A 19,121-nucleotide genomic window follows, 5' to 3' on the forward strand; every position below is an offset into this window, starting at 1 on the left:
CATGCATTGCCATCTTTACATATTGACTGTTTGCTCATTTTAACACTTCTCCCTCTGTTTCTTGAGATGTAATTTGTTTGTTCTGTGCAGGTTTCCTCAAAGAACATGTTAGTGTTTTGTATTCCTGATATGCTGTGTACCTTCTAACAACTTTGCTAATTGATAGATACCTAAGGAATGTTTTCATAGGTGCTTTGTTTTGTTGATTAGTTTTTATTTCTTCCCTTGAAAGGCAGTTGACATTACCTCCTGTGGTAACTTTGCTGTAATTGGGATGTCAACTGGACAGGTAGATGTGTATAACATGCAGTCTGGCATTCACAGAGGGCGTTATGGCAAAGAAACAGGTAAGAGCTCCTAAACCTCCAAAGCACTGGCACTTAACAGAATAGCAGTCAACTGGTTTTCTGTCATCATGTAAATTTAACAGAGGTTCTAAGTTGAATTTGGGATGCATTTCAGTTTTTCTAATTATGCTGCACTGTCCTATCTTGCAGTCAGAAACCTGACTTGAAGGACAGGATCCTTGATAATTGTAACAGCTCTGATGTTAGCATATCTTTAGTTTTATTTAACACGAAATTGTCATTTACCACAATGGTTAGCACTGAAATGAGATGCTCTGGCCTTCACTTCTTTTTGAGATAGTCACATTTCCAGTACCTGGCTTCTTGTTTCAATAAGGTTCTATCTCTTAATATTTTCCCATCTGTTTTGTGCCCCCTGCTTAGAAATGAAAGAATGTTTCATGTGAATAGAAAATTGAAGTCCTAAGCAAGTTCAGTTCTTTGCATATGCTACTTTTTTAATTACCCAGCTGCAAATTTAGGACAGAATGTGACAGTGCTCTGACATTTCCTTTTAAAATTGCATACAAATATATTTCACAGGATCAGTACAGAATCACTAGGTTGGAAGACACCTTCAAGATCATCAAGTACAATCCAAATGTCATGTCATGGACTCTCATGCATGACTTTTTTGGCATTTGGGATCTGAATTTTTTGCAAAATCAGGGAATGAGTCCCAATGAGCCCTTAAGACTTACTGGATTTCTAAAAGCCAATTAGCTCAGCAGACATGAAGTGGTCTCTTTATAAAATCGTTGGTTGACAGTGGATTAATTTTCTAATTTTGCTTACTGGCTAGTAGCTCTAGGTATAGGTTAAGAAAAAAAATTGATCAAAAACCAGAGGAGCTACATCTTGTCTTTACACTGCAGTGTGAAGTAGGTTTGGAAAACTCCCAGAATTTGTGCCTAAACTGAAACTGTAGATTTTGTCTGGAGTGGTAGGTCCTCTTGGAGGCATTCCGTAAGTGATTCAAGAAGTCCCTCAAATCTCACAGTCACAATAAGTTCACCAAACTGAAAGCAGAAATAAGAGCTAGCACTCAGCTTCAGTTGCACTTCTTACTTGTATTCTAGGTGTTCTCTTGAAATCAACTTGTTTTCTGTAAAGATGAAATAAAATTTAGAATGCTGGAGCATCTTGTCAAGTGGCTTTCAAATTGTCATATGCTTGCTGGTCATTTGTTGTAGTCAGGCAAAGACAGACAAATTGGTGTTTGACATTCAGCTGATTTCTGTGCTAAGTTTAAATTCTGAAATAATACTCTCTTTTCTCTTGATTTGCAGCACATGAAGGGGCCATTAGAGGAGTAGCAGTGGATGGATTGAACCAGCTGGTAATCACAGCTGGTAGTGAAGGATTAATTAAATTTTGGAAATTCAAAATGAAAGATCTGGTTTATTCCACTGAACTTTCTTCTTCGCCAAGTGGAATTCTGCTTCACAGAGACAGGTAAGAAACTGATGTTATTTCATGTGTATATTGTTTGGTGAACATACTTATCTAGAATGGCAATCAGTATTCTTAATTAGCATATATTAGAATTTATATTTCTAATGCTTTGAAATACAGCTGACTCATAGATAGAGAATGACAGGATGTTTTATTAGACTGAAGGAATGTAACACTTGTTATTTTTAGGGTAAAAGGTACCTGGAGCAATGTTAGGATGTTTTTATGTTTTCTCTTGAATATTCCCTATCAAGTGTGTGTTGTTGTTTCTTGGCAGTGGTATTCTGGGAATTGCCTTTGATGACTTCACTATTAGTGTTTTGGATATAGAAACCAGGAAGATTGTCAGGACATTCTCAGGACACCATGGACAGATTAATGACATGGTAATTGTTAACCCATTTCATGTAACAGGTGACATACAGATACATAGCAAATTTTGCAGATGGTGGACTTCTCTGCATGTATTAAATCATTGGGTATTATGTTCAGCTGTGAGCAGTAAAGCTGTAGTTCATCTCCAGAGCACTTTTAGCCATATTAGTTTGAAAATGTAAAGTGATCAAATTGCCATCTACTTTTTAACATGCTTTGTGATTCAGCTATAACTTTGCACAGGCTGATTTGGGGGTCAAACAAAACAAAGTGCTGGGAAGAATGAAGACTGCATTGAGGAGCTGAATTGTGCAGAAGACTCAGCTGTGCATATAGAAAAGATGAGCACGCTGAAAACAGATCAGAGATTAGGCAGCACATTGATAATTCCTTATTTACATCTTATGTAATAACTCACTGTAGTGTTCATTGAAATAATTTTTAGCTTCAATTTTATTTATAAATGCTATAGTATTTACTTGATTTTTTCAAATCTGTGCTTAGAAATACATTTCCACCATGAACATAAAAGTGAGAACTGAAGTGCTTTGACTAACAGTGAGATCTAGCCTGTATTTTATGTTTGAATGTGTTCTTAAAAAGCTTCTGGTTTTATTCTTTCCTCATTTTCAGTAGTATATTATCAGTTTTTGTTTATGGCCATACCATTTCAACCAGGTTTTAGGGAGGAGTCTAATCTTGTCAGGGCTTCCTGTGGAGACTCGTTTATTGGCTGTTCCATTAAACTGGCTATTTTATTTTATTTTAGACTTTCAGTCCTGATGGTCGTTGGCTGATAACTTCATCAATGGACTGTTCCATTAAGACTTGGGACCTTCCCTCTGGATGGTGAGTCAGTTTAAAAACATAGAGTAAAAGAAATAATCCCCTTTCTGATAAATGGCAGAAAGCCTTCTGGCTTGATTATCTGTCATCAGATGTGATATTTGAAGTTGCACATGATATAGCTACTGTGCCCACTATTTTAATTGTGTCCAGTGCTAGCAATGCATGTCTGTTTCTGGATCTACAAAATAACACTGTTCTGAAGATTTGTTGATGATACCTGGAATTTCCATGTTGTGTGAATGAATGTGAATTTGTTCTTTGTCTGGAAGCAGCACTATAATCTGAAGGGCAAGTGATTGCCTAAGGTGAATTGCACTGTGATATGCTGAAGTGTTCATGGGATCACAGAGAGGTTGGAGTTGGAAGCAAAGATCTAGTCCAGCTGTCTTGATGTGGAAAGGAGTCTTTTTTGTTAGGTCAGGTTACTCAGAGCCCCAGCTTGTCCTTGAGCACCTCCAGGGCTGGGCCGTGCACTAGTTGTTTATGCAACCTGTTCCAGTGCCCTACCACCCTCATCATAAAAAAATTCTGCCCTAGATCCAATCTAAACCCATGGCCTTTCAGTTCACAGCTGCTGTCCCTTGTCCTGTCACCGCAGGCCCCATTAAAAAGTGTCTCTCAGTGTTTCTTGTAAGCTCCCTTTAAGTATTGAAAGGCCACAAGGTTGTCTCCCCCAGGGAGACAGGGTGAAGAACACCAGAGCTCTCTCATTTTCCTCTTAGGAAGTGTGTTCCAGGCCTTGAATAATTTTCCTGGAGCGGCTGTAACTTCATGTGTGTCTTATGCTGGGGGCCCCAGAGCTGGATGCAGTCCTCCAGTTGGTTTTGTCAAGAGAAGCCTGTTTTCACTTACATTCATTTTAACAACACAATATGGCTTTACAGCAGTTATATTTTTAATTTGTTTGTACTTGCGACTGCCAAAAATACTCTCTTGTGATCCACTCTGAGTGGCCTTCTCCCAGAATAAATTTTGGCTGAGAAGTAGGCAAGTACACACAAGCAGTTCAGGAGCTCAGGAAAAAAACAAGCTGAGAAATAACTTTGCGTTCTGCCAGTGCATTCTTTCAGCAGCACATCAGATAGATTTTTGGGTTTATTTTGTGATTTAAGGTAGTGCTGTGCAGCATGCAGCTCTGGGGGTTGTGCCTGGAACTGAAAGGTTTAATTTGGGTTGATTATTTCTGTTGACATGGTTTGGTAAATAATATTGTATACTATAAAAGTTCTCATTTTACTACCAGAAGTGCATTGCATTACAGCAGACAATTGGCCTGTTCTTTCATGATGAGAGTCACTAGTCTAAAATAGGACAGAATGGACATTAAGTGTCATCTTTCCAGTGTAAATGAGAAGGAAATTAGCACTCTGGTCTTTGTCTTTCCAACACTCTTTCCCTTTCAAAGTAATGTGCCTACAAAAATTTGCAGCATTAATTAATATCAGTTTCTTCTATTTTTCATTTCTTCAATAGCATAATTTTTTGCAATAAGAATAAGAATCCATTTATAATGTTTTTAAAAGCACTCTGACAGCAGTTTTCTTTTACATGTAAAAAAATTAAATATTTGTCTCTTGTCTCTGAAATTCAGGTCAAGCTGAAGTCTAGGCAGCTAAATGACAAACACTGGTTTTAAATGTAATTAGGTTAAATTATTCTTCCAGTAAAGGCAGTTTTCCCATAATTATAGGCAGAGGAGTGTATTGAAAAGGAGGAACAGCTTTTAATTAAAGGCCTGGTGCTTGCTTTACTTCTGTGGCTCATAAACAGAAAAAAATATCTCATGAACTGTGTGTTCTAAAGCCTCAGCTTTGATATTTTTCTTATAAAATGATGGAGAACATGTTTCTAGAATCCAGCATTATGAAAATTACCAACTGTCTATTAAATGAACATCTGTTGTTACTTGGGAGTGGCGCTTAACTGTCCTTATGTAGTGTAATGCAGGTATTCCTAGTGTGGGTTTTTAACATAGGGCTTTCTTAAAACTGGGAAAAAAATTCGAATTTGTGTAAAGAAAGTTACAAGCAGGAGCCTTGGCATTATGCAGATACTTCTTTCTGTTGTGCAGCTTGCATAGATTAATTGAGGAATCAGGGATATGAACTGACTGTTCATAGTTGGATGGAGCACTTGAGAAAAACAGCATAAGAGACCTGCTAAATGTGAGCTCAGCATTGTTTTCCATTGTCTCAATTTTGCAGTTAGGCAGGAAGCATAAAGGTAAATGCCTTCAGCCACAAGGCAAGATTCATTTAGCTTTTTGTGTAAAAATTAAAAGTGTATCTTATGTCCTATAGTAGATTGATCCCTCTTTCTTTCAAGCCTGTAATTTTAATCATTATTTAAGTTCAGTAAGTAGAAAAACTTAATTTCTTGTTAAATTTCTTTTGGAAATTCGGAATTTTTTTGGTTGATTTATTGAACAGAATTTCTCAGTTACAGGTAAGGATTGTCATAAAAAAATGGATTTGAAACTAGGAAGAAGTATCTAGGATAAGTTTTTCTTGCCATTGTGCACTGTGTACAAAATGTACCTGATGTAAGTTTGGGATTTATGGGTTTAGTGTTCATGTATTTTATATTAAAAGCAACAAATTATTTTTGTCTTACCTGAGATTTGCAACATGTGTCTCAGAACATGCATAGGGAGTAAGACACTCTATTCAGGGAGAAAAGGCTTTTATTTTTGACATGCTCTCTCAAACCACCACAGGAGTGCTCAGTATCTAAGAAAATACATCCCACAAGTTTTAAACTGCTGTGTTACATCAATATTTTTTCTATGGTTAGTGAACAGAACAGGGCTCTAGGGCTGTAAACAAGAACAAAGTATTCACTCTTCATATGTTCTTTTTGTTTCTCTTGGTGAAGTAGTTGTCACTTGAAATTTGAAATAACTGAAATTTGTATTTCAGCAAGTGGCAAGCAATGCTGTCAACCTGGGCTTGAGTGGAAGTCTGTTAAAGTGTGCATCGTGTGCATCATTTAGAACTTAAATGTCTCTTTGTTAAAATAGTTGCATAATAATATAGTTGCATTTTAACTTTTGTTTTTACATGGCATTTTTTCAATTTTCTGCAATCATGAAAAAATGATCAAGGAATGGTTTATCAGGCTGAAGATGTGGTAATGTCAAAACTGGTGCAGATAATCAAACTTCACATTCTACAGTACATACTTTATTTTAGAAACATTAGGTGCTAGTATTAACCAGGTGTATATGAAGTCTGCTGAGAGAGTGAATTGTCAGTCTGAGCAGCTGGGGCTGACTGGAAGTGGAGAATTTATTGCCAGTAAAAGGTTTGTGTTAGGCATAAAGAGTTGAATGGTTCATCACGTTTTCTTCAGGGTGTGGATGTCTAAGGAGGGGCCAGCTTTATCCAATTTTTTATCATTTTGTAGAGACAACGGGCTTGTGGCACAGTGCTGTTCACTTGCTGCATATATATAATATATTTGGATATTTCTGCTACTCTGGTTTGTGTCCCTACTTCTGCTGGTCTGTTTGCATTCAGCTGTAATTCAGATGTGTGCAGATAAACAAGTGTACCTTGCTGATAATTTCTCTGTTGTGTTTTTTCTCCATAGTCTCATAGATTGTTTTTTGGTAGACTCTGCAGCTGTGAGCCTTAGTATGTCCCCTACAGGAGATTTTCTGGCTTCAGCACATGTGGATGATCTTGGAATTTATCTGTGGTGAGTATGTAATCTGTTTCTATACAGAATTTAGGATGGGACAGAGTTCTTTTAATCCCTTTAATTGCAAATAGAGAATTGCCCTGTGAAGTATCGTCTGCAGTGTTTTGTGTTCTCTGGTTCTAATTAGGACAGGTGTTCTGTATTGCTCTGATTCGTAAGTCATGAAATTTCCACAGTCAAATTACTTATTCAGATAGTTTAAATGATCTCTTTTTCCAAAATGTTTCTTATTCTTAAGAATTCCTGTTATGCCGTGTGTAAAGTTTTTCCTAGATTCCATTTTCCCACCACTTTGAAATGTCTTTGTTCAAATAGGGTTCTTTCTCAAGTGCTTTTCATGTCCTGCTGTACAGTGTTGCCTGAGACTTCTGAGCAGTATATGAAAGTTGTGATTATTTCTCTTTATTAGTGATAAATGAGCACAGAAGTAAAATGTGGTTTAGTTCAGTTTCCTCCTGATACAGCTTTAAAGCAAGTGTCTGTTCAGGGCCAGTACTGAAGTAACACACTGTTAAAATGGCTTGGTTCTTTCTCCCATTCAGTTGGCAGATTATTTAAGGTTATATGTTTTGGCTGTAGTTTTGCCTGAGGAGTGTTCAGTTGTTAGCCCTTCCTGTGGTTAAGTAAAAGTTCTTCCTTGTGAATATCAGCAGATATTCTTACTTAGCACTGGTTTATATTAACAGAAGAAGCAATTTGCTAGAATTATTTGTGTGCATGTTTCAAACCTGAAGAAAATTTGCGAAGAGTATTATCCTAAAATCCTGTGAAAGCAGGATGAATCATTTATGTTTGCATAATGTGGTGTACATAATGTGTCCAGCCTGGAGGCTCTGGGGAGACCAGAAGGGGTTCTAGGAGAGCTGGGGAGGGGCTTTGGACAAAGGCCTGGAGTGACAGGAAAAGTGGGGATGGCTTCAAACTGAAGAAAATAGGTTTACATTACACATTGGAAAGAAGAGCTTGATTGTGAGGGTGGTGGAACACTGGCACAGGTTTTTTGGCTGTCAGGACCAGGGCATTATTGCCCCTGTACTGGGTGCTGGTGAGGTCACACTTCAAATTCTGTGTTTAGTTCTGGGCCTCTCACTTCAAGACACTGAGGTCCTGCAACCTGCAATTATGTTCTTGGCAATAATACTTGAACGTAACATTTATATTTCAGATGTTCAGGTGAGTCTATTGCCACACTTCATTTCCTGCTTATCTGAGACCTAATCTTGAGCAGAGCCTGGTGAATTGCCATGCTGCAGCAGTATTAGACTGCAGTGTAAATTGTCTCTGAAGTACTTGTTCTCATTTATCTGGAGATGGCTTTTAAAATGCCTGTCTTATTTTCTCAGGTCAAACCGTTCTTTGTATTCACTTGTGTCATTACGGCCCCTTCCTGCAGATTATGAGCCATCTTTGGTGACACTCCCCAGCACCTGCCCCATGCAAGGTAATCCTCAGTGTATTTTATTTTTCCCTGCTTTATGCCATAGATTCATTGCAATGAAGGATTGGGTTCAGCTGACCTGGCATGTGCCTGTGCCCAGTGAAAGAAAGGCCTAAGTGGATTTTTTTTTCTAAATTAATATAAGTGGTTGTGCATCAGAAGTCCTCTAGATGGGGATCTTGTCTGCCCAAATTTGGAGTGCCTGCATTTGCATCTCCATCTGGAGGAGAAGCACACCTAGCTATTGGCCACAAAAATACCTCATGATGATGGCTGCTTTAATAAGCACACACTTGCTTTACACAATTAAATTAGGGAGACAGGAATTCATCCCAGAACTTTGAATAATTCTGGTTGAAAGCCTTAACCCACTTTGTGTCTTTGGTAAATGTAAAGTTGATATTTAGATGCTAAGGGCTCATAATGGGTTACATTCCTTTGTTGTTTCAGGCTTGTCTATTAGATTCATTGTTTTAGCCAAGTAATATTTTACAGAAAGAAAAGAAAGTAGACATGTTTGGTCAAGTCCATACAGGAAATAAGAGAAAATCGAGTGACTGATATGAATTTTCTTGTGGGATATTGTGCTGTAATGTTGAGATTTTCTTCATTTTTATGTGCCACTTCAGTCATACCTTTGAAGAGGTTGTGATGAGGTAGTGAATATCGTGCAAAGATTTTCAGTTTTGTAGTTTAGAACTAAAATTACTGTGTATATGTTTATACAGTTAGAACAATGGATTACTGTTAATATCTCATTTTCTTCAATAACTGTAAACTGCTTTATGTAACTTCAGTCAAAATAGACAAATCTTATTAAATTCTGCATATTGCTATAATATTTTAAAATAATTTAATATTTCATAAGTAATACAGAGTGTTTCTGTAGCTTTTCAGCTCTATGTTATGTTAGCACCTATGTCTATAACTATTACACATTTATTATTCAAAAAGTGCAAAATAAATAAAAGTGTTGGGCTTGATTTTTTTAAAAAATGAATGTGGAGTACGAATGTTCATAAAAGATATCTGTTTCTGCAAGATGTGGATGTGTCAGGAGATGAAGAGCCGTGTGATGAAATGATAGAATATGTCTCACCTGAGCAATTGGGAGAGCAGCTGGTGACACTTTCCTTGTTACCGGAATCAAGATGGAAAAATCTCCTCAACCTTGATATTATCAAGGTACTGAAACTGTGCAAAAAATATGTACATCCGTATATTTGCCCTATTTCTGTGAATAGGCACGAATTTCTATTCATGAAACTTCATCCTGCTTTTCAGATATTTTTCAAGATTTTGCAGTAGAAGTCTATGTGGTGCTTTTCACAGTTCCTGGGATCTGGGAGAGGGGCTGGTTTTCTGCTGGATAGTAGCTTCATTGTTAGTAGTAAAAGACTTGTATATTTACTTTTCAGTTAGTCTTTAGAGTTTTTCAAAGTATTTTAAAAATTAAATTCTTGACAAACAAAATATTCCCACATGCTCTTACTATGATAATGATTTTAATTCAAATATCTAATCAACAGAAAAAAAATAAACCAAAAGAGCCACCAAAAGTTCCAAAGTCGGCACCTTTCTTCATCCCAACACTTCCTGGTCTTATACCCCGATACATTTTACCAGAGGAGGAAAATGATACACAGGTAAAAACAAGAATGAATATAATTATGTTTATGTAGTATATTTTAAAAGAAATCTCAAATGCTTTTTAGTATTGGGTTAAATCACTAGATTTTAAAGTACCAGTTTTAACTCACTGCATTATGGCTTTATTTCTCAAAGCCTTATTCTCTCATTAGAAGAATAGTTTAATTGAGTTGTAAAAATGTATTTGCATATTCATGGACATACTGCTGTGCTTTTGTGGTCTAGTCGAAGGTGGTAAACCTTGGGGTACTGGTGCAGAAATCTGATTTCTACCTTCATCTTGAAGAAGCCCTGAGCACCAATGAATGTAAGTTAACAAAATATTTCACTTAAAATGTTGATGCTGCTTTTATTTTGATATGTATGTGATTTCTAATGTCAGCATTGTAACATATGTGGTGTAGTATGAGTAGATATATATATATATATATATATATATGTATGTATGTATAGTAGCGTATAAGATGCAAAGAAAATTACTTAATACACAGATAGCCAGACTGCATCAAAGATCCATTGGTACTGCAGCTTGTCTGCAATTGTGGCTAAAACCCTTATGGAGAAAGAAGGTTGTATTCCTAAGATCATTAAAATTTTTTTAAAATCTGTGATGATATCACCCAGAAAAGGTGATATCTAGTATTAGTAGGGAAAGGAAGGAAAGAAGGAAGGGATTGATTTGGTAAGGAATAGTCTGGTGATTCACTGGAACAGGAAGAACATAATGTGCATAGCAAGTTCTCCTTTCAAGGGCTACTTCATCAGACATTCAGCAAACTTAAAGTGTTAATTCATTGCCGTGTAATTTAAAGCTTTAGAAGAAGTAAATAATACAAAAATAAGGTGTTTGATTTCTTTGAACATTCAGTTTGTTTTGGAAGTCAGTCACTTAAATGTCCTGTGGAATGTACCAGCTGTTTTTCATATTTATCTTGTGATGCTACAGAATCATTGAAACTCAGATTTTTTTAAATTATTGCTAATAGAGCTGACTTGGAAATGTAAATGGACAGTAGCTTGTCCACAAAGCAGTTCTGTTGGGAATTCTGCCCCTGCTTCAGCTCTCTTGAGGTAACCAGCTTATTCATGTGCACTTGAAATGTTTTGTGTGCAGAGCTTCATTATCTGTCACCAGTGGGGTGTGTTCTTATGCCTCATTTTTAGCATTTCGATTGACAGTGTCTATTAAAGTGCCTCAGAGCCAGTCAGAAGAGGTGAATCCAGGGAGCAAGTGCACTCTGGTGCACTGTGGTAGTGGGCATGGGGACCTCCCTGCGGCCACCTCCACTGTAAGACAGGTGTGCTCCAAGGACTGTGCCACAGCCATGATCCAGGGAGCCTCGTGGTTCTGGCTGGGCAAGCTGGTGATGGGGAGCATGGCTCTTTGCTTGCTAGGTTACAACCATCTCTTGTAAAGGTGACTGGGCCCTCCAAATAAAAAGAATCCTGCTGGAAACCATCCTGGCTTACTGTTGGGATGAAAACAGGGTTTCGCACCTCACTTGAGGACTGTGGAACATAGATTGAGCTGCAATCTTTTCCATGTTGTATGTGTATCAATTTACATGTTCCATGCTTTGCTTGTTTAATGTAATAAAAAAAGATATTTAGTGCATCTGTTTATTATAAAACCAGTTATGTTTAAAATAGCTAATGATTTTCTGTAGTAATCAAATACCAGTTTATACCATCTGAGGAATGTTAAATGCCCAACACCATTAGTTATCATGAAGTTGGTCTTCTTAGCAAAAGAAATATTAATCAGATACAGTAAAAAATGTTATAACTATCAGTTGCATTTGCAACCAAATTTTTGCTGCTTCATTTTTAAAGCAAATGGATGGAATCCTCATAGGTCATCAGGTATGATGGTAGAAATCTTGAGAAGAATTAGTTGTGAAGAGAAGGAAAGTTTGTAAATTGCATGTATTTCTACTATGGAAAGATTTTCCCCTAGCATCGTCCAACATAAGGCATCCACTTAAAAAAAAGTAATAATTGTATTAGGTGCACTAGAAGATCTCTAGTTTTGATTAATGTCAACTGGAGTAAAGATGCCTAGTAGAAGTAGTGCTCTCTGTCTTTCAGAGTGTATTCACAATTAACAGGTCAAAATCTCAAGTATGTGCATTATTTCTGCCAAGAGATGTGAAATGACAGTGTTATGTGGTTAATTAGAAATTTTGTTTAACTTAAAAGACACGAGGGAAAAAAGTGAAGCAAATACAAAGATGTTATTTATGTTTGTCAATTACAAATGAAGTGCATCTGTACTTCCAGTATGTGGTGGGACAGTAATTTAGAGACAGGGAGACATTTTGTTGAAACCCAGAAAGTAAGAAAACAGTAAAAACTTGAAATTCATAGCCACTGTTTAAGAATTTTAGAATAAGCCTTTCTTGTGAAGTATCTTGTTAGATTCTGTTTTGCAGATGTTGCTGATAATGTGTCCCTCGATGTTCTAACACAGATAAAGCTCCACTTGACTTGCTGAAAGCCTTGGGGCCATCTAATATCGAGGTAGAGCTACGGGGTTTGGCCCCGGAAGGTGGTGGCTCAGTGGAGGTGATGCTGAGCTTTCTGAGAATGATTGAGATGATGCTGAACAAGAAGTACAACTTTGAACTCGCTCAGGCATACCTGGCGCTGTTTTTAAAGGTAACGGTTTTCTTATAAAATTTAAGTTAGTCCTGTTAAAAATAACATGCAGTTATGCAGTAAAAAGTTATGAATTGCTCAAATTATCTGAAGGGATTTTGGTTGAGATTGGTTTTAAAATGTCTAGCTGAATGTATTGGATGGTTTGTCAACTCATTTGGTAACAGTCAAGAAAAACTTGCAAAGCAAAAAATGTTGTGAGGAGGCAGACAGGTTTTGTTCTAGTATTCCTTACTTAGAATTGGTTTTATTTTTTTGTAACATCTGTAACTTAGTGATTGTTAAGTGTTAAACTAAGTCATGCTATGTCTTAAATAAACAAAGAATTTAATACATGATAGTTGAGAAGTAAATTAGACATTTTGTTGGATTTATCACTAGACATTGCAAGCATTACCTACTTCACTTTCCATGTCAGTGGGCTGCCTTTCATGTGTTACCTGTTGGGTATGGCAGAGCTAATGAAATTATTCCAGGGTGTATGTAAGTTAGAAAGTTAGAAACTCTACTGAAGCACGGTAACAGTTACTCTTAGAGACAGAGTGGTTCTGCAGAAGATTTAAACCCTTCTGAAGTACAAGTGCTTAAGATGCTCTGATTTATGAAATCATGTGAAAGCAATTAATAACAGTTTACTTGCAAAACCTTGTTATAAACATTCAGACACATGTAATAAAAGGGCCAGTGCTTCACCATCTTCACAGTAAAGAATTTTATCTAATATCCAGACTGAACCTACTGTCTTTCAGACTAAAGCTTAATATCAAGGCTACTAGATTTAAATTGTAGCCTAGAAAATAAATGTTCCATCTATTAAGTGGTAATAATTGCTGCAAGATCAGAAGGTTTTTCTTTCTTCTGCTTTAAGGTTGCTGTTTGTCACATAAGGAGACCTCATCCATTTCTATCACTATCATGTGTGCTGGCATCATTCTTCTTGATGTGTGCAACATGGTTAATTAAAATAATAATCCTGATTGACCTTAGCACTTCTGTCTAGCCTTTCTAGCCTAAAGAGGAATTTGTGATGCAGGTCAGAAAGAGGTGGAAGTTACCCTCTCGGGAAGTGTGTAATGAGAATAGATTCAGCAGCTTTGCCAGAAGATGATCTAGTAAAAATATTCATTTCAGACATTTTGCTGGCTTATCCCATCTAGTACATGAAAAATGGCTTGTAAAGACTAGCAAAAGGGAGGCAGTATTAAATAGAGGAAGTTAATTGAAGGAAAAGAGTTTTTTCCTTATTTGAGACATTTCCTGAAAACAAAGTTATTGGAATTTAATGGGGAAAACAGTCTTTTAATTTTTTTATCTGTATTTGTTTCACTTACTGCTTGTTTTCATTTTCAGTTACATCTTAAGATTCTCTCATCAGAGCCAAAACTCATGGAAGAATTATCCAAATTGTCAATGCAACTTGAGGAAACTTGGATTCACTTGCGGGCTCTCTTCAATCAGAGTCTGTGTGTTTTAACATACATGAAAAGTGCTTTGCTGTGAAATACTTCAGGGCTTTGTCTGCATAAGATTTCCCTCAGAGTAATAGTACAGTTTATTACCAAAAATACTGGATTCCAAAAATCACACTGGGTCTTGGAGTTGTAAAATCATTAAGGTTGGAAAAGACCTTCAAGACCATCAAGTCTTCGGCTGGATATCACCCTGTCCACTAAGCCATATCACAAAGTGCCAGACTACTCATTTTTTTTAATACTTCCAAGGGATGGTGATTCCACCATCCTATTCCAGTGCTTCTACTGGTGCTGTATTTTATACATCTACATATAGCAGAGTATTTTAGAACATGCCTAAATAACTGCCTATTTTTGGTTCACTTCAGTTGGAGAAAAAATTACTACGTGCAGCTAAAGTATTTGTTGTGTTGGTCTGTGCTGTCAATGGACAGATATTTGGATTCAAGGCCCTGAGCAACCTGGTGTTGTGGAAGATGCCCCTGCCCCTGGCAGGGGTTGAAAGTAGATGATCTTTAAAGTTCCTTCCAACTCAAGCCATCCAATGATTCTCTGATTCTGTGGCTGCATAAAATGTAGTTCACAATGAAGAAATGATTTGTGGGGAAAAAAAGATGTGGGAATATAACTTCCATGCAGGAGACCAAATATTATATTGTTCTTAATAAAGTCATTGTTGATGCAGAAATGAAACAATATGTCTGAATTGTTAATACTTTATTAACATTAGTTTAGAGCAAAGTAATTTAAAAATTGTGTTCCTCTGCAATTAGAGCACTTGCCTTACGATGTTTTTAAAAATCAGTTGTCTTCTCACTTTAGTAGATACCTATTTCTGAAGGCAGAGATTTCCAGCTCTATTAAAAATTATTGAACTGCAAAAAGCCCCTAAAAACCCAAGTGATGCCTGGAAAGGCTGGCCTGGAACAGAGACTTGACAGAGTAAAAGGAATAAAATAGATATTTATTGAAAGAATGCACTTTGGGCAGTGCAAGAGCCTGACCAGGGCTACACCCAAACCAAATCCAAGGTAGATCCCAGTCACAAGTTTTTACACTTTTATGAGTTTTGGTTCATCTACATATTGGGGTCAATTGTCCAACTACTGCCCCAGACTATGAGGTCTCAGCCCCCTGGCTTGCCCCCTTCCTTTTGCCATTGTTGATGCTTTTTGGGTACCATTGTCCTTGATTCTCTAGAAAGGAGGGATTGTTTGTCTAACTCCCCTGAGAACTTACTAACACCTAATAGGAATTTTCAGAGTTACACACCAAGCATCAGCGAGTCTGAAAAATATAAAGCTAAAACCCAAGGTTTCACAAGCACCAAACTAAACAAACAAAAACAAATTTTTGGGAGGACCAGTTTCATATGATAATAGTTTCTTTTTTAAAGATGAAAAATTACTGGAAAAAAAAGCATTATTTTGAGGAATTTTAAAATAAATCAGACAGGTTTTTTTACAAATTGATATTGAGGTTTCAAACCATAAGGTTTAGGTATTGTTTGGGACATCATGAGTGAAATTATCTTGAGCTTTGCCATTTGAGAGTACTTCCTCCTAGTTGAAGAATCTCCTGAACAAGGCCTGTGCAGTAGTTCACGAGCTCAAGCTACGTACTCAGACTAGCAGAATAACTAATACATGTAATTTCAGTGAGTAAACTTGAAAGATGATTCATTGCATTTGACAGAAGTCTGAAGCAATATTGTGGGTCAGTTGTACTGTATAGCTGTTTTTTTTTTAATGCCATCATATTGTAGAAACCTATTGAGTCCTGTGTACTGGAATAAATTATCTGCAAATATAGAATCCTGCAACAACAGAAGGTCTTGGATGGAAAGGGACCTTAAAGATCATCCACTTCCAACCCCTTGCCATGGGCAGAAACACCTTTCATAGACCAGGTTGCTCAGGGTCCCTTCCAACCTGACTGGACACTTCCAGGGATGGGGCATCCACAGCTTCTCTTGGTAATCTGCCATGGTGTCTCACCGATGTCACAGGGAAGAATTTCCTGTTAATATCCCATCTGAACCTACTGTTCTTGAGTCTAAAGCCATCATATACACACAAGGTTTACGAAGTTTGCTACTGAGATTTAAGAAAATCCTTTGTACCACAGAGTTACTAGTTTCAGGTGATAAGGTTCTTGACAACCCATTTCTCCCAATTTATTGGATTGATCTGAAGTTGTCCAAAATCCCTTAAATGTTAGCGTAATACATAATTAACCTCTCACCTTGCAGTAACTCCTTTAGAAAATCTTACAGAATAATTTTCTGAATAAAGACAGTATGTTCAAAGGTTAATAAGGCAGTGTTTGCAGACCTGCCTCAGTGGAGGAAGAAAGAGTGGATAAAGAAGGTTCATCCTGGATCAGAGGAAGGCTCTGTCAAGCCCACTATTCTGCTGGAGGAAGGAAGAGATGTCGTATAGCAGCCTGGTCGTGTATAGAATGACCCTTTCTCAAGCATAACACAGCACCTTTCAGCAGACAGCAATTAGATACTCTGTGACCCAGCTGTAGCCTGACTGTTGTGTTTAATGTTCTGTGACAGACCTTTTGTTCTCTGTGAGTTCATCTAATCTCTTTTAGAACCCATTTATCCTTCACAACATCCTGTAGTAATGGAGCCTGCAATTTAATTAACGAGAATAATGCATTTCTGTTTATATACTCCAGACCTGCTATTTTCTAATGTTGTATGCCCCTCCTTGAATGTGAGAAATATCAATTGTACTCTAGTCTTCATGCTTCACAGGCTTTGCCTCAGAGCAGTGGTGAAATGGTTTCTACTCATGAAGGACATACTTTATTTTGCTGAGTGCACATGTCTACCTTTTCACTGACATCCAAGAAGCTTTTCTGGGCACAGATGTTTAAATCTGTGTGTACAAGATTTGTAGGTACAAAACCTGTAAGGATTGTAGAGTAGGGGGGTTTTTTCCCCCTCTGTTTTCTTGGTCTGCTTGATGTAATCATAAGAAAAAAGTACCAGTCTATATTCTTCTTAAATCAGAAACATCAGGGTAATTTTTGTGAACAATGTATGTGTAGCCCAGTTAACATGATGTTTTCAGTCTGTATGACCTCATTCAATGTGTTTAATGCAATTTTTTATATCATACATGTACGTGCTTTAAGTCCACCTGGAACACTTCATTATCTTCCTTCAGAATATAGTATTTAGATGTGAGTGATATCTTAGCTTCTTTATTCTTATATCTTTTTCTCAAAATTTCTACTTATCACTGCTATTTCAGGGGTGTTTTACTATTATTAGAGCTGTGGAGTCTTCTACTAGTAGTTCTGATTGCTTCATGTTCTTGGTCTTTTATTTTGTCCTTTTTACCCCACATCAAAATGATTAACAACTTGCCACTAATAAAAAACTTCTTCAGAAATAAAAAATAAATTCCTCCTGGTAGTGGATGAAGGTAGATATTTCACCTGCTATTTCCTGTACTTTTCCTTCCCCTGAGACATCAAGGGCAATATTTTGTGATATTAGTCTAAAATTGTTGATTACAAGTAGTAACACACTTAAAAACTGAATTTGATAATTTGGGCTTTATGTTGCCCATAAGAACTCACATTAGTATGATGCTTTTGGAATATGCAATAGGATGTGGAAAAAATTCTAGATGGATGAAGGGATATAGTTGTTAACTCTAGGCTTTCTTCCAAGCAGGGCAGCTACTGGGGATTTTAGCATTCTTACACAATGCCAAGCCATCTTAAGCTAGCTCTGAGAAGCAGCTTGCTGTTAAAATTGTCCTTGTTACTGTGTGTCACAGCACTCCTTCCAGCTTCTTCTCAAGCCTCTGTTCCTGTGCTTCCTTTTCACCATGATTTTCTCAAATCTTTTGGTGCTGCTGCCCCTTGCAACTCCTGTACACAGCCGTCCTGTAAGTTAGATCTCTGTACTTCCACTATTTTCCTTTGACTGTTATTTTTTCCAAATAGATTTGGTACTCATGTTTGTTTTGACTCTAAGCCTGGTAGTTGGACCTTGCTACCTGAATTTGCTGCTGGGTGGATTCACACCCTGCAAAGTGAACTTAGCTCTCCTCTGAACTGTAAGAAGTCTTCAACTTAGTCTTTGCTTTCCTTTTTTGTTCAAATAAAAATAGAGGTATTATGAGGAGATGCATGCAAACATGAAGAGACAGTAAAAGGATACCAGTGTTTACATTGGCTACATTTTTCAGTAGCCAAGGTGGAACTCTGACTTGAAGCCCTTCAACATTTTGTACATTTCAAATTTAACTCTTACTTCTTCAAGAAAAATACTAGATCTCGTATCTGTGCAGGTTGTCATACTGCAAATGTTGTAATCCTACAACTAGAAGACATTAATTTGCATTAGATGGATTAGAAAAGGCAGGGTATTTGTTGGCATGTTTGAACTCTGTAATAAACTGTGTTTAAGGAGTTTAGCATTGTTTAAGGATCACTATTATATAACTGGTTTATAATATAATATAAGTTCTTTATAACATAAGTGTTGTCTGTTGGTGTGAGCTGATGTTCCCTGAGTGTCCTACGTTAATCTTCTCAGCACATGACGATTTGTATCTTAAGAAGAGCTATTTGTTTTATGAAAAATTATCTTTTCATTAAATGTACCTTTTTAGAGGTGAGGAATCCAATCAGTGCAAGGACTGGCTTCCTTTACTTTTGGATGTATTTGCAGTATGTGTTAGAGAAGGCCAAAACGCTGTCATTAAATGTCCTTAACCCTGTGCTTTTCTTTTTGTGAAGCTGGGGTGAATTGAGGAAAGCAAAATGAAAGATAAAATAACTAAGATTTTTCTACCCTGGCTGTTGTGTTCTGGTCTGTGATTCTGTGTTCCCCAGAAGGATTAAATGAGCTCTCTGATGCTTGCTGCACATCACAGAATTTGCTGTTAAGTAGCAGTCTCTGAAAAATTACTTCCCTCCACTGATGTGTGCGCTGCTGGTATGTGGCTAAGTGGAATTACATACTTCTTCCCTGACTATCCAGAGTGTTAAAAGATATGCTGGCTCTATGACTGTTAGATTATGAGTGTTTTAAGGGTCCTCACCCTGAAGGATCAGACCACCTTGGTGTTTTGCAGTTACCTGAAATCACCCACAGAATAAGTTAGAAGAAGGCAGAATAAAACACTTGTAGAATTCTCACTC

At 37.1% G+C, this 19,121-nt stretch overlaps 1 protein-coding gene across 1 annotated transcript in view; it reads left to right on the top strand.

The window, feature by feature from the left end:
• The window catches only part of WDR36 (WD repeat domain 36), a 32,904-nt gene extending 14,134 nt beyond the window's left edge, over nucleotides 1–18,770 (top strand). Inside the window, exons 13-23 of the mRNA XM_056513953.1 lie at nucleotides 233–347; nucleotides 1,637–1,802; nucleotides 2,080–2,188; nucleotides 2,947–3,026; nucleotides 6,618–6,725; nucleotides 8,072–8,169; nucleotides 9,209–9,351; nucleotides 9,696–9,812; nucleotides 10,042–10,123; nucleotides 12,287–12,474; nucleotides 13,825–18,770. Coding sequence (XP_056369928.1) covers nucleotides 233–347; nucleotides 1,637–1,802; nucleotides 2,080–2,188; nucleotides 2,947–3,026; nucleotides 6,618–6,725; nucleotides 8,072–8,169; nucleotides 9,209–9,351; nucleotides 9,696–9,812; nucleotides 10,042–10,123; nucleotides 12,287–12,474; nucleotides 13,825–13,974 — 1,356 coding nt within the window. The 3' untranslated portion in view covers nucleotides 13,975–18,770. The remainder of the gene's footprint in view (nucleotides 1–232; nucleotides 348–1,636; nucleotides 1,803–2,079; nucleotides 2,189–2,946; nucleotides 3,027–6,617; nucleotides 6,726–8,071; nucleotides 8,170–9,208; nucleotides 9,352–9,695; nucleotides 9,813–10,041; nucleotides 10,124–12,286; nucleotides 12,475–13,824) is intronic.
• The last annotated feature ends 351 nt before the right edge of the window (nucleotides 18,771–19,121 follow it).

The sequence above is a fragment of the Oenanthe melanoleuca genome, chromosome Z (assembly GCF_029582105.1).
Source record: "Oenanthe melanoleuca isolate GR-GAL-2019-014 chromosome Z, OMel1.0, whole genome shotgun sequence".
NCBI classification, from domain to species: Eukaryota; Metazoa; Chordata; class Aves; order Passeriformes; family Muscicapidae; genus Oenanthe; species Oenanthe melanoleuca.